Source organism: Eptesicus fuscus, chromosome 4, assembly GCF_027574615.1.
Source record: "Eptesicus fuscus isolate TK198812 chromosome 4, DD_ASM_mEF_20220401, whole genome shotgun sequence".
NCBI classification, from domain to species: Eukaryota; Metazoa; Chordata; class Mammalia; order Chiroptera; family Vespertilionidae; genus Eptesicus; species Eptesicus fuscus.
The window spans coordinates 20,611,165-20,626,613 of NC_072476.1; the positions used below are offsets into that span (position 1 = coordinate 20,611,165).

The 15,449-nt window shown below is 48.9% G+C and overlaps 1 protein-coding gene across 1 annotated transcript in view; it reads left to right on the plus strand.

The window, feature by feature from the left end:
• SNX29 (sorting nexin 29) overlaps positions 1–15,449 on the plus strand; it is a 452,780-nt gene that overhangs the window by 366,510 nt on the left and 70,821 nt on the right. Inside the window, exon 19 of the mRNA XM_054714743.1 lies at positions 14,623–14,763. Coding sequence (XP_054570718.1) covers positions 14,623–14,763 — 141 coding nt within the window. The remainder of the gene's footprint in view (positions 1–14,622; positions 14,764–15,449) is intronic.

Genomic DNA, 15,449 nt, shown 5'->3' on the forward strand with positions numbered 1-15,449 from the left:
ACAGCTGAAATGTTCCATTGTTGTGTTTGTTTTTCATTACTCTGAAGTGATTACTGCAAAAATTCTTAAATTGGATGCTTTTCAAAGAGGAGGACTGAAGACTGCGCACAGGCTTGCAGCTGTGTAGGCGAGAGCTGCATCTGCGTGGCTCTGGGTGGAGCTCCGGCCGCTTCACCTTGGGCCTGGATAGCGTGTGAAGGAACGCCCAGGCCCATCGCGGGCACATCTGCCACGGTCCTTCCACAGGCCTGCCTGGAGCTAAGTTGGCATCTGGTAGCATTTCTGCCCAAGCTCAGTGCTGTCTTCTTGGCGTTATTTAACGCCTCCTGGATGCATTTCGATGGGGAAGGGTCCCCATAATGCCAAGACGCGGCTGCCGAGGCATCCTGAGGGGACGCAGAGACCTTGGAGGAGTGCAGGGGAGGAAGAAAAATCCGGTCCTGACGCGCCCGCCCAGTCCCTGTGCAGTCCTGCTTCAGTGACGCCGGGGAATTGGAAGCTGTGTGATGAAGGATCAGTTCTTGTTGGAAAGTCTAAATTTATTACCCACATGCTGCTGCTGTTAGAAGTCAGCACTAGTCCTGTCTCCGGAATGGGGAGGAAGCGTCTGTCCTGGGGTTGGCTTCCAGGTTTCCAGCCCACAGTTGCCAGAGTCACTGCCAAGAGCACCAGAGGAGCTTTGCTCTGTTGTGCGAATGAGTTAAAGGGCCCATTAAACCCAGAAGGGGCAGTCCCTTGGGCACCAAGGAGGAGGTGTCCTTTGGGTTATTTAGCAATCTACTCCTACTTCTCTGAGAATTGCCCCCCTCTGTCCACGTACACACCACACAGATACACAGGGGCAGATGCTTGTCATAGCTATTGGCCAGAGTGGACACTCACCCAGGGGAAAACGGTCCAGATACAGGCCTTATTACATTCTCTTTTGGACTGAATTCTTTTGATTGCGAGTGGCAAAAAAAAAAATTATCTTAAACAAAACAGAATTTATTGGCTCATGTAGCTAAAGAGTTCAGGTGTGGCTTGATCCAGGGGCCCAGGGGCCCAGTCACTCTCCTCCCTGCCCCCCCCCCCCCCCAGTCCCCCTGCATCAGTTCTGCTTCCCTCTCTAAAGGCTTTATTTTCCGGTAGGTTCCCTCCTGTGGTGTCTCTAGCAGCTCTGAGCTTACATCCTCACAGGCCACGTCTAACTAAAGAGCCCTCCTCTCCTTCCCAGTCAGACCTGAATGGCCAGACCTGGGTGGGCACTCAAGGGCTTTGACTGGCCAGACCTTGATCTCATGCCCCTCTAGGGTCAGAGCTGCAGTGGGATCCACAGGAAGCAGAGCCTGAGGTTGAGTGGGAAGTGGGTCCCTCTAGGAGAATTGAGGTGCTGCCTCCTGAAGAGGGGGCATGGGTGCCAGGTAGAGAGGAACACTCAGTATCCATCCACTATGGGCTCTCTCCCCGGACATTTGAGATTGGCGGTCGTTGGCTGGGTTGGTCTGAGTGTTGATGGGGCTGTGCTTGAGGGGTGTTGTGGTTGGACTATGAGCTCAAGACAGAGAAAGTGAGCCTACAGAGCGAGCAGAATCGCGTGGGAGCGTGAAGAGAAGCCGAGTGTGGGTGTGCAGCTAACTGCCCCGTTCTGGGCGGCTTTCTGGCTCCTAGTCCAGCCCCGGAGGGGCCCAGGGCACAGCCAGCCTTTAGTTCCCTGCAATACCTTCCAGTAAGTGGCCATTTCCCCCGAAGTCATAGCGAATTGGCTTTTCTTATGGCAGTCAGAGTCCGTGATGACAAAGAGAGGGACCAGGGACAGCGTTAGACTGGCTCTCAGGGTTTCTCTCCAGGAGCGAAGCGCCTGCTCCCAGTGGGGATGGCGTGCCCAGAGCAGAGGCACGGTGAGCAGAGCAGAGCCTGGCGGGGATCGAGTGCTACACATGTGCTACCAGTTCCTTAAAGGACCATTAGCAGCGGCCGGAGGAGGAGGGTCATTCTTAGTCACATTAGAAAGTGACACTCTAAGGGCCATCCTTGCTGAATGATGGCCTCCCTAGCCCTTTCGTTTACGCAAGGCTGCTGCCCGGAACAGGACCTGATCACTCAGCCCACGTCTGGGAGGACAAGTAAATGCAGCTGACACTCCTCATTCAGAAGGGGATGCTCAAGCCATCTTTCGGGCGTCCATTTGTTTGGCATCTCCCAAGTTGAGTGCACCGATTGTTCAAATGCCAAATTCTTCTATACCGTTTTCTTCTCATTTCCTGTTCTCAGGAACATTGGATTTGGAAAGGTCTTGGTGTAATTGAGGAGAGTAGAAAACCCCTCCTGTGTCTCTGGCCTGGACTGCCCTCCTCCCACCTCCCTCTCGCCCCATCCTTTAAGGCTTTGCTCAGACATCACCTCCAGGAAGTCTTCCTTGATGGCTTCCACACCGCCTCCCGTGCTGCTTCTCCTTGTCTCCTACCTGTGCTAACACTCCACTGGACCACAGTTTCTGTCTGTCCGTCTGTCTGCCTCACTAATGTGTGACCTTCTTTAGAAGCAGGCGCATAGCTTTTGCTAATAACAGCTAACTCTTGTTAAATACTTACATGCCAAGGAAAGTGATTGATCTTAACAATCCTAGAAGGTAGATGCATTTCACATTAAGAAATTAAGGCACATGGAGAGGTTTATGGTAAGTTACTTATGGTCACACAGCTAATAAGAAGGTGGAATCAAGATATGAACCCAGGCGCTCTGGTCCCCAGCGTGCTCACAGTCACTGATCGAAACTGTGCTCCACCTTTGTCTGTCCCTCGCAGCCGGCAGGTCCTGGCACTTAGCAGGCGTTCATTAACACTGGGTAACTGAAGTGGATTGGATACCTGTGTACCTAAGCTCAGCTTAGAATGGCTTTGTCAGAGGCAGTTTTGCTTCTGTCGTTACAGTGATGAGAGTGAGAGGCAGGTAGGTTTCCCACTCAAGTGGAGTTCTGCAGTGAGAGCAAGTCTCACCAGGCCCTTCTCTCTGAGGCAAAGAGACTTACTGTGTTTAAAAACCTATTTCCCACGCCAGCAGCTTCCTCAAGGCACTAGCTCTGAGGATACAGCGTGAAAAGTAACTTGCCTTCTAGTACAGACAGCAGCATCACAGCTGATTGGGCTGAAAAGCACTTTGGAGCACCAGACCTTCTGAAAGGGTTTCCTTTACATTTTGTAACATTGAGAGAATTCAGGCCCCAGCCCTGGCTTCACACTGGTTGCCCAGCTCGGCCTCCTGCGCTGGCAGGGCTGCCTGCTCCCCAGGCCCAGCGAGCGCTCACCCCCTGGCCCTGCAGCCCAGGTCAGGACCCTGCACCCCAGGTCGGGCCCTGCTTCTGTGGTCAGCTCTGCTCACCCTCCACTCTGGGAGGTTTCCTCTTTGTTCCTAAATGACAGAGATATTCCTTTTGTTTTCGGATTTAGCTGTGTATTTCAAATACCTCTCTATTTAACTCTTATCCAATTATATTTGGAGAGAAGGGGGTAGGATATGTGCTGTCTTCCCAGTGCCCACCAGAAGTCCCACTCACTTGAAAAATACCTTTTACTTTTTCTGTCACCAAAGTCATTATTTAATAGACAAAAGAAATTTGGGAAACTTGGACAACCGTAAGAAATCATAGCTCTAGCTGGTTTGGCTCAGTGGAAAGAGAGTCAGCTCATGGACTGAAGGGTCCTGGGTTCAATTCTGGTCAAGGGCACGTACCTTGGTTGCAGGTTTCCTGGCCCTGGTCGGGGTGCATGCAGGAGGCAACCACTTGATGTGTCTCTCTCATATTGGTGTTTCTCTCTGTCTCTCCCTCTCCCTTCCACTCTCTCTAAAAATCAATAGAAAAATATTCTCGAGTGAGGATTAACAAAAAACAAACAAAAAAAAAAGCAGCTTGGCTTAGAGTAGAAGTTTGGAAAAAAAAATTATAAAGATAGTAAAAAATTCAATCAGCATTCGTAAATAACCACTGTTAATGTATTGACTTGAATCTTTGACTTGTCTTATTTTCGAGGATATAATTGCACACATACTCATATGTGATTGAAATCATACTTATCAAAATATTTATAGATATAAAAGCCTAAGCAACCAGCCAGTAGCTGTGATGCTCACTGACCACCAGGGGGCAGATGCTCAACGCAGGAGCAGAAACCACAGGCATGGAAACATGGAACATACTGATGAATCTCAGAAGGAAGTGGGGAGGGGGAGCGGGAATAGATTAACCAAAGATCTTACATGCATACTAGAGGCCTGGTGCACAAATTTGTGCACCGGTGGGATCTTTTGGCCTGGCCTGCAGGGATCAGGCCAAAACCGGCTTTCTGACATCCCCCGAGGGGTCCCGGATTCTGAGAGGGTGCAGGCCAGGCCGAGGGACCCCACCGATGCACAAACCTGTGCCCCAGGCCTCTAGTTTATCATAAGTAGTCATCCTCCCACCCTCGGAAGACTTGGCTGGTATTTATATCAGCGAAGAGGAAACCAGAAGACTTTTCTACTTTCCCAGTGAGTTTAAAACTCTGTCCATAATTTCGGTGCCACAGCAGAGTAACCAGCATTTAGCAAATGAACGTCTGTTGCAGTGCACGTGGCTAAGGGGGTAATGTGCATGACTCAGATATCCAGGCTGCAGCATGTGATGGTAGGAGGAAGTCATGTTTCCTTTTAAAATTCCCCAAATGTGACCATTGGATCCCCCAGCAGCTTGATTGCGTAAATGAACTCCCATCAAAGGCTCCACCTATTTCTGACGTGCACTCAGGGACCTTGTGATTTTCTCCGTGGCCCCTGATGCTGCTGGCAGCCCGCCCCTGGGCACAGATGCCCACTAGTGGTGGTTGTTGCTCTGGCTCAGGATGGGGGGGGGGGGGTACAGTGCTTTCTCTGATTCGCCCCTTAAACCAAAGCATGACAGCTCTAGCCGGTTTGGCACAATGGATAGAGAGTTTCTCATATCTTCCAGCTCAGTTGAGAGAACCAGGCCCTGTCCTCACAGCCTATCTCTGCGGGAATGGTAGGTTCCTGTGTGTGTTATTTGCATTGGATCAGCTGTTTGGTTGGCAGGAGTCATGCCTGGTTTTCTCCACCATGTCCCAGAACCCAGCCCTGAGCTTGGCACATCAGAGGTACTGCCGGTTACAGGGGAGGGAGCACCCACTTCTGCTTGGGGTCCACAGGGGATGGGGGAGGGGAGACCCAACCTGAGCAGGGTCTCAAGTGAAGGGTAGAGGCCCCAGTCCCAATGTCCAGCTCGCATCGCCTCCCAGCCCGCCCGGTGCAGCCTGTGGGAAGGTGGCTGTGCGCTCTCAGAAGAGCTGAGGCTGGCGTCAGACGTTGGGTGGCAGTTTCCCTTGGGCTGGACGGCAGTGAGTGCGGGGAGCCCCGGACTTCCTGGAGGGAGGCACGGATGGGTGTAGCACCCCGTTCAGGGAGAGCAGACTGGGCTGCTCTGTCCACTGCTAAACCGCACATCTGTACGCTCCTTTCAAAGGTGTGGGCTGCGGCTGGCAGTTCTTACCCAGTCTGCCTCACTTCCGTGACCCCGTGAACGAAAAGGTCCTTCTTCGCCGGCTAAGTTCTTCATCTGGTGCTCGGCATGGCTGCGATGCCACCCCTCCCTCAGCATTCGTACCGTAAGTCAGGCGTTTTGTTTGAGCAGCGAGGACACTTAGAGTTAATAACACATGAAGCCATTTCATTAAGAGGAAAGTTCTGTTAGGGTACGTTAACACAGGCTGCCAACCAAAACACAAATCATTTCATTCCTTGGGTACGAAGGAAGCTAAACGCGTTAGGGACCTACAGCCATGTTTAAAGAATCCTTGTTGTCCTAACGTCATCTGACCATCTTTAAACATAACAGTCCATTTGCAGGGCGTCAGAGTTTCGAGTGTTTTCCTGAGGTGGGGCGGTGCCGCGTGTGCCCCGGCAGCACCACACGGGCCGGTTCTGGTTCTCCTCACTGCCCAGTGCACATGTCGCCCCATTGTTCCAACCTCTGGCTTAAGGCATGTGAAATCGCAGGGCTTTTGTTAGAATCATAGGTGAAATGTCTGGCACGCGATAGGTGTTGCTAAAGGGCACATCACCTCCGTAAGTCCCAGGGTGTCATGGGCGTGACTGCCAGCTCTCACCCCTGGCTGTCACAACAAGCATAAGGTGCTCGCTGCCGAGGTGGAGGGGTTTGAGTCTTTAAAAAGTCGTCTGATTTTTGAAGTGGAGAAGGATGCATTTGCTCTATGCTGCAGGAAGCAGGGCAGCCCAAAGTTTTGTGTCCAAGCCAGGTTTGTAAATGAGCATCTATCCAGCGCTCCTGTGCATGCACATCAGCAGGGCTCTCTGTAGGGTCTGGTCCTCGCAGAGTTTACAGCATCCATCGAGTGTCTCCTGTGAGGTCCCTCCTGAAACAGCGCTCTTGTTGGAGGGCCCTGGATAAACGCCGGGCCAGCCTGCAGCTGATCGAGGTGCGCTGAGCTTGCTCCGAGTCCCAGGTTTTGTTTTAGTCCTAGAGCATCCACCCAAGGAGGTCATTTACGAACTCTGCTGTTTCTGTTGACAGTTTTTTGGAAGAAAGGGGATGTTTAACTGCCCAGCCCACAGACTGTGAATTCTGTTTGTGTTTCCTCGCCTGCCTAGCATTTGACAATTAATTAGGCATGGTAATTACCTGCTTTAATTTTGTGATTGCACATCCTATAATTACCCCTAATTCTGTAATAGGGAAGTTCATGTACACAAGGCAGATGACGACGAAGGTGAGGGGCTTACAATATGAGCAGCTGCCGCTGCCTACTGCCTGCCAAGCAGGGCAGCTCATAACCACCCAACCAGTTGGTATTGTCCCCATTTTACAGATTGAGATGCTGAGGCTTGAGATAGACGGAATATCATTCCCAAGATCACAGCTCACAAGGGGAAGAGCTACGACTTGAACCCAGGCTCCTCTCCCTGCATAGCCCTTTCACTAGGCCATTCTGCCTCTCGCATGTTAGGCCTCACGTGTGCCTAAGAGCCAGCATATTGCTGGCTTAGAAAGCTAGGCCTGTGCTGGGCAGACCCTGAGAACAGGTCCGGGTTTTAAATCGACTTAAAAGAGCTTTTAAATGATCATTCTCCCTCTCCCTGTATCTTTCACTTTCTCCTTTTCCTCCTGTCTCCCAGTCTTGATTGATTGATAAATACATAGATTTATATAGGGGTGTGTGTGTGTGTGTGTTTCAGAGGTAGATTGTACTCAGGAACATGCAACATTTGATGATTAAACGTGGTAACAGATGTAAAGAATGTTTTTTGCTCAGCCAGTATGACTCAGTGGTTGAGCATTGACCTATGAACAAGGAGGTCACAGTTCGATTCCAGGTCAGGGCACATGCCCAGGTTGCAGGCTCAATCCCCAGTGGGAGGCATGCAGGATGCTGTCAATCAGTGATTCTGTCTCATCATTGATGTTTCTATCTCTCTCCCTTTCCCTTCCTCTCTGAAATGAAAAAAATATATCAACAACAACAACAAAATGAATGTTGTCTTGCACCATACCAATTGCTCAATGGTTAGAATATCAGCCTGTGGACTGAAGGGTCTTGAGTTTGATTCTGGTCAAGGGCACATACCTTGGTTATAGGCTCAATCCCCAGCCCCAGTTGGAGCTCGAGTGGGAGGCAACCAATTTCTCACATTGCTGTTTCTCTCCCTCTATTTCTCCCCCTCCCTTTCACTCTCTCCCTTAAAAAAAAAAAAATCAATGGAAAATGTATCCTCTGGTGAGGATTAACAACAACACACAAAAAGGGATGTTGTCCTGCACAGAATCACACAGTTCTCCTCCTGCCCTTACAAAGCAGCTGCCAGGACTATTCTCATTTTCCAAGTGGAGAATTGCGGCTTAAAGGGGGGAAATAACCCAGATCACCTGGCTAGCAAGAGGTGGAGCTGGATTTGAAGGCAGGTCTGCTGAGGCCGGAGTCCAGCCTCTGGACCCCTCTGAACGCTGACATCTGACTGTGTGTCATGTCCAGGTGGGTGCTCACTCACTACAGTCCGCTTTAGACATCCCAGGTCCATAGGTTAGGATAAAAGCTCACTCCCCTGAGGACAGTGAAGGCATGGTGCTTTTTTTTTTTTCCACTTTTGCTTTTAAATCTAGCTTTCATATAAATATCAGGTGCATAACTCTTAACTTTTTGGTTCAGTTAATTTTTACTTTTGTATATACCTGTGTAACCACTGCCCAGAAGGCTCTTGGTGCCCTTTTATATTCTGTGTAAGAATCCTTGCCCACCGCAAGGTCATTAAGATGTGTTTTCTTCTAGTAGCTTTGCGATTTTTACTTTCACATTACAGTCTATGATCCCCAAAGAAATGAGTACAAAAGCCATGCTCATGAAGACTCATAGCTGCCTTACCCATAATGGTCCCAACTGGAAACAGCCTGACTCTCTATCCCAGCAGAATGGCCAAATAAATTGTGGCTAATTTGTAAGTGGAACACTATGCAGCAGGGAACAAGGACAGGTGAATGAATGCTCTGCACAACATCATGGAGACACCTCACAAGCACAGTATAAAGCAAAAGAAACCAGACACAAAGGAGCACACTCTGTGTGAGTCCATTTAGATTTAGTTCAAAAACAGATGAAAGACACCAGGGATAGAGCGCTCAGCAGAGCAGGCGAGGAGCACGAGGGCTGATGGGAACGCTCCAGCGGATGTTCTTAATCTTTTGAAAGCATTTCCCAGAGGCCCTGTCTACACAGAGTTTGTTCTGGATTCGATTCATCAGTGGACTAAGGTCTTGCTGGTTCTCCCTGCTGACCTGTCCTTACCTGAGTGCTTCACAGGCATTATGGGGCAATTCTTCCCAGTGGGGAAGAAACCTCAAGATTCGAACTTCCCCTTAAAACAGAAAAGGGAGGATTTGCCTGATTCCTGATTAGAGATATTACCTATTTTCTTTTTCTTTTGCTGAGTCGAGAAGAGTGACTTGAAGTAGCTTTTTATTGCTTGTTTTAAAAGAGAATTTGGTTTTGCAAGAGGAGGTCAACTCTTTATATTGCTCCAAGGAATTATTATCTCTGTGGCTTGAGAAGAAGGAATTGGGCCCATCAAATTTAATTTGGATGGGAGAGGGAGGGAGGGAGGGAGAGAGAAGGGGGGGAGGGGGGATAGGAAGGAAGGAAGGGAGGAAAGAAGGATGAAAGGGAGAGAACACTAACAATTTGGTACATAAATTCTTTCAATTCTTTAGTGAAGTAAGTACACAGTTGGGTTTAGTATAATTTAAAAGGAAAACTTAATTTGCATAGAACGTTCTGCAATTTTGGATGCTAAAAGCATTGCAGTTGAGAGTGGAGCGGTCAGGTAATTCTGGGCCATCTTAATGGCAGTAGGTTAGGAGGGAGCGGCGTAATTGAGAAGCGCGACTGGAGACCATCCTGAGGATAGCTGATCTGCCCAGGAAAGGGGCAGTGGGGCCTCCGGGATCTTGCAGGACATTGCTGGCTTCCGGAGCCGCGGTTACTGCAGCAGCGTGCTGTCATAGAAAGCGCAGACCTGGTTCAAGTCCTTTATTCTCCAAGTGGACAATATGGGACGGGGAGGGGGTATTGGGCACACCAGTCCATGGCTTGTAAAAGGAAGGGCTGAGTAAGGGTTTCTGAGCTCCTTTCTAACCCGACGTCCTTCCGTTCTGAGTTCTTGAAGGGCTGCTGTCACCCACAACAGGAGCAACAACAGAGAAAGTGGGGAGCCACGAGTGCTGTTCCTAGGACAGGACAGTTGGTCTGATCTGAACGTTTTATAGAATGTTTTAAAGAAAGGCAGGCAAATTTTAAGAATTTAAGAAATTAAAGGATTTTAAGGAAAATGGGCACTCTCCTGGGTGCCACAGCAAGGGACAGAGCTGGAAGTAAGATGGCTATGATGACGTAAGAGCCCTCGAGCCATGGATATTTGTGTAGGAGGGAGGACCCGGGTAAGACCTCCCCTTTACAGCATGGGCAGAAGAGGAGGTCCCTATGAAAGGCCAGCGGGGACCACTGAAGAGCAGGAGAGGCTCAGGCGTCCACAGAGGAGAGCGCTGGCTCTTGACTGACTGTGCCATGAGAAATGTCGTGGAATGCATCGCATTGGAGGTGCTGGCCTTTGTCACTGTTAGGGGTTTTTAAGTAAGGTGTGTGTTGACATTCCCTGGTGGCAGGTTGCCACAGCCATTTGTCATTGGAGATTTTATTCTCTGGGCTGTTCTTAGCTCATGTAATTTCTAAAAATGCACTGGTCCCTCTCCCGCTTCTGTTTGCCCTCGCAGGGTCGTTGCTGTGTGTCCCTGGAGGGTGTTAGGCCTGTAAAAAGCTGATGCTACAGCCCTCACATTTTGTCCCCCACCCCGGAGTGTTCTCTTGGGAGTTACAGCTTGATTAAAATAATGATGTCTTATGTCCCTGTTGTGCGAACACATCTGAACATGACCTTCCATCCAGTCGGGCTGATCTCTGCCCCTCCCTCCTTCTCCAAATTGAGTTCCACCTCCAGGGTGTGGTGGTCTGTGTGCTTCTGTACCTGAATACCGTCCCTGCCGCCTTGGGAGGAGGTACTGTTAGTCAGCTCCCTGTACACATAGTCAGAGGGAAGGAATGCCTGTCTGTCTCACCTGTGCTTTTTGTGAGGGGTTCCCCAAGATGCCCACCATCTTAGTCGGGCTGCTATAACAAACTGCTGTAGATGGGGTGGCTTAACAACAGACGTTTATTTCTCAGAGATCTGGAGGCTGGGAAGTCCAAGATGAAGGTGCTACAGATTTGGCATCTGGTGAAAATCTGTTTCCTGGTTCATGCACAGCCATCCTCTCACTTGTCCTCACGTGGCAGAAGTGGCAAGGGAGCTCTCGGAGTCTTATTTATAAGGGCACTAATCCCAGTCATGAGGGCTCCACCCTCATGACCGAATCACTCCCCAGAGGCCCCATCTCCTAATACCCTCACATTGGGTCTTAGGGTTTCATTATAGAAATTTGGTGTTAGGGGTGGATGGGCACAACACCTACTCCTTCGAATCAGGGAAGCTTTGGGACACTGGATTCCTGGGTTGCAGATGGTTAATACAGGGACTGGGGCTATTTGAAAACACTGCCCTTCTCCACACTCCATCTTGGATATGTTGGTGAAAAAAAAAAAAAAATAATAAGGACTTTCCTAATATCAAGGTCAGCGGTCAGTAAAGTTTTTTGTTTTGTTTTGTTTTGTTTTTATAAAGAGCCAAAAAGTAAATATTTTCAGCTTTCTAGGAGATATGGTGTTTGTTGTTACCACTTGGCTCTGTCATGGTATTGCAGAAGCAGCTATAAGCAATCGGTCAACAAATGGGTGGGGCGGGATTTGGCCCATAGGTTATAGGTTGCCTCTCCTGATCTAGATAATTAGTCTTGTGCGTGGTGATCAGACAGGTGATTGAACTTGCCCCTCTGCCGGGGGGGGGGGGGAGGGGGGGGTTTGGACTTGTATAAGAATATGCTAGCAGATATAGTCATTCAAGATATATCAGACTAGAATGGTATCCAGCCACTAGTGCAAAGGCCCTTAACAAACTAGAGATAAATATTTGTTTTGTCAAAACATTTTTGAGTCGATAGTCTAATAATTGGTGAAGTGAATCCAAAATGTCATCAGAGGCCCAAGGTCCTTCTGTCTTTTGGCTTCCCTTCTCATGACTTCCTCCCGATCATCAAATGGCCTCTGGAGCTCCCGTCATCACATCGGTGTTTGAGAAGGCAGGCAAAAGACAGAGAGAAGAATAAAACAAACAAACAACAAAAAAATAAGGCACTTGTTGGCTGAGTCAGATCTCCTTAAGAACTTAGAATCCCCAAACAATACTTTTTGTTTATATCTCATTAGCCACTCTTACCTGTGAAGGAGACAGGAAAATGTAGGTTTGTTTTTTTTTTCTGAATACATTGCTGTCCCAAGAAATATTGGGGGGAAATGAATACTGGGTGGGCAACTAGCACTTGCTATCACTCAGAAGGATTCAAAGAATGCCCCAAATATGCCAAGTCCCCTGAGCTCTGCCAGGCTTATTTGCTCACTGACTCAGTCTATGGAGATTGTGAGCCTGAAGCCCAGCTCTCCATACCTAGCCAGGCCCTTCCAGATGCTTTTGGGGGTCTAATGTATATGTCACTGTTATAAATCAAATACTTGCGTAATTGCTATCACAGTCCTATCAGTCATCATAGCACTGCTTGGACACCCAGTGCCAAGAAACCCTTGGAGACATACCTTTTCCTCTTTGGGCAGCTTTTGCTGCTAGAAAGTTCTTCTCTACTGAAATATGTCTTCCTCTACTTTCTACCTGCTGGAAGTCTGCTTCCGGAATCACTGGAACAGGCATCTTGGTCTTTCCTCTTCTTCGTTCCAGGTGTTTGGAGATCTCGACCCCCTCCATCCTGAGGCTCAGGTCATCATCCTCCAATGTCGTTTCTCTTTCTTCCGATAACTTGGTTGTAAGTCATCTCATAAAGCCTAGTGCTTCTCAAGCTTTGAAGTGTGCATGAACCACTTGGGGTTCTTATTAAAATGCAGATCCTGAGTCAGTGCTCTGGGTGGAGCCTGAGAGGCTGGGTTTCTAACCTCTTCCCATGTGATGCTGCTGCTACTGGTCCACAGACCACACTGAGTAGCAGGTGGTCCTGGGCCTTCCTGGATGTATTTCAGGTCATCTTTTAGCAGGTGGCATCCAAAACCTGACCAAGTTGCTCCGGTAGATTTAGGATAGACTTTTAACTCCTTTATTCTAGACATTGCCATTTACCTTTTAATGAGGTCTGAAGATTGCTTGGAGTTTTGTTTGTTTGTTTTAATTCTTACCTGAAGGTACTTTTTCCGTTGATCTTTAGAGAGAGAGTGGTAAGGAAGGAGGGTGGGGGAGAGAGAGAAACATCTGTGTGGGAGAGAGACATCGACTGGTTGCCTCCAGCATGCACCCTGACCAGAGCCAGGGATTGGACCTGCTACCCAGGTGCGTGCCCTTGACCAGGAATCAAACCCATGACCCTTCTGTCCGTGGACCGATGCCCTAACCACTGGGCTACCAGCCAGAGCTACATGGTCTTTTTTTTTATAATACATTTTTATTGATTTCAGAGAGGAAGGGAGAGGGAGAGAGAGATAGAAACATCAGTGATGAGAGAATCGCTGATCAGCTGCCTCCTGCATGTCCCTTACTGGGGATCGAGCCCGCAACGTGGGCATGTGCCCTTTGACTGGAATCGAACCCGGCACTTCAGTCTGCAGGCCGACGATCTATCCACTGAGCCAAACCAGCGTTGGCATTTTTAATGGCTCTCCCACATTATTCACTTAGTTTGAATTTACTGAGACCTGTAAGTCTTTGTCCCTCAGGCTGCTGCTGGGCGCTCTCTCCCCCACCTTACACTTATGATGTTAGTTTTTGTAATTTTATGGCAGGTCCTGACATTGAACTTTGTGAATTTCATCACGTTGGATTAGACTCATCCTTCAGGCCAGATGAGGTCACTTGATATCTGTCATCCAGTATATTTGCTGTCTCGCTTAGCTTGGAGGCTTCTCATAAACTCGATAGGCCTCTGTTTCTCCATCTAATTCCACTGGAAACTTCTATTCATTATTTGCAATTCTTTGGTTTAAGTCCTCCTTTCTCTGTCTTGTTCAAATATTGTGATAGTTGCCTAACCAAACTGCAAGTGCATGATGTCAGCATCGGGGATGCTGGTGGTTTTCATGTGGAGGCAGAATTTATCATCACATTGACATGCCTGTTTTTATGGTTAAAGAGGTCTTAAAATGTATATTGACATTTGCTGATTGCAAATTACATTAGCCATTTATCATCCGGACTTGACTCTCCGGGCTCTCCTTAACTCGTATAATTTTTTAAATGCACAGATCCCTCTCCCGCTTCTGTTTGCCCTCGCAGGGTCGTTGCTGTGTGTCCCTGGAGGGTGTTAGGCCTGTAAAAAGCTGATGAGATAGCCCTCACATTTTGTCCCCCTGGAGTGTTCTCTTGGGAGTTACAGCTTGATTAAAATAATGATGTTTTGTGTCCCTGTTGTATTTACCCATCTGAACATGACCTTCCATCCGGTTGGGCTTATCTCTGCCCCTCCCTCCTTCCCCAAATTGATTGGTGGTCTGCGTGGTCCCAGGCACAGCCTCGTTGCTTCTGTACCTGAATGCCGTGCACGCAACCTCGGGAGGAGGTGCTATTAGTCAGCTCCGTGTACAGATGAGGACACACATAGCCAGCGAGGAGGAATAGACTCTCCCAGTAACTTGTCACTGCTGCGGTGTGCATGTGACAGAAATACGAGTAACGCATCGCTGAGATTAATTGGGGAAATGATATACAGTGTGTTGTTCCCATAACCTGCCTGATTCATCTTTCATCTCCCCACGTGTTCACTTAGCAGTACTGAGTCCCTGCTCTGTGCCAGCACTGGGCAGCAGTGGCCCGGGGGGACAGATGTGGCCCCTGCACAGATGTGGGTGAGCACTGCCCAATGTCATGGTTGGCACACTGCCCAATGCCCACCCTTTGCAATGAACTTTTAAGAAAAGTCTCCATGTTCTTCTTTCCTTCTCTTGCCAGGTCTACATCCGGATAAAAGATGATGAGTGGAATGTCTATCGGCGGTACACGGAGTTCCGGAGTCTGCACCACAAGTTACAGAGCAAATACCCGCAAGTGAGAGCCTACAACTTCCCACCCAAAAAGGCCATTGGAAACAAGGTACTGTCCATGCGGAACCAGGCGGCTCGGCACCGGTGCCCACATTGAGGCAGACTTTCTTTTCCTTCAGTTTATGATTTAAACACGTATGTGATGCCGGGGTTCCGGGGCCTGGGGACCCGAAGGTGTGCGACCCACTGTGGGCTCTTGGCTTCATGCAGGGAGGAATTCAAATGGGAGCCAGCGGAGAGGGAAAGGGAAAGTGAGTGTTAGTGAAGCAGTGACACAGGATGGCTGCTCCACAGGCAGAGCAGCCCCCCTAGTGGGGTTTACTTCTTTTATTGGGGCTCACTGAATCGGGGGGTAGGGCATTCAGTAAAGGGGAGGAATATTCAGGATTTTTCTGGAAAAGGGGTGGAGATTTCTTGGAAGAGCCCATCAGCCATTTTGGGTCCTCACGTGGGCTTTCCCTTCTGACCATGGTGCACAGGGTGTGTCGTTTAGGATGCTAACACATTACAGTGCGTGTATAGTGAGGCTAGGGGTCACCTCAAGGTGAAATTCGTCTCTGTGTTGGATCGAGCAGGTCTTCTGCTGGTTTTAAGCCATAAACCCTTTGGGGGTTAGGCTTACTGTCTTCTTGATAATCCCTGGAAGCCTTATTGGTTATAGCCGTTTCACCACATACCCTATCTCACACGCTCCTAGAAGCACACAACTCCAAAGCTGGCTAATATAAGAAGAAG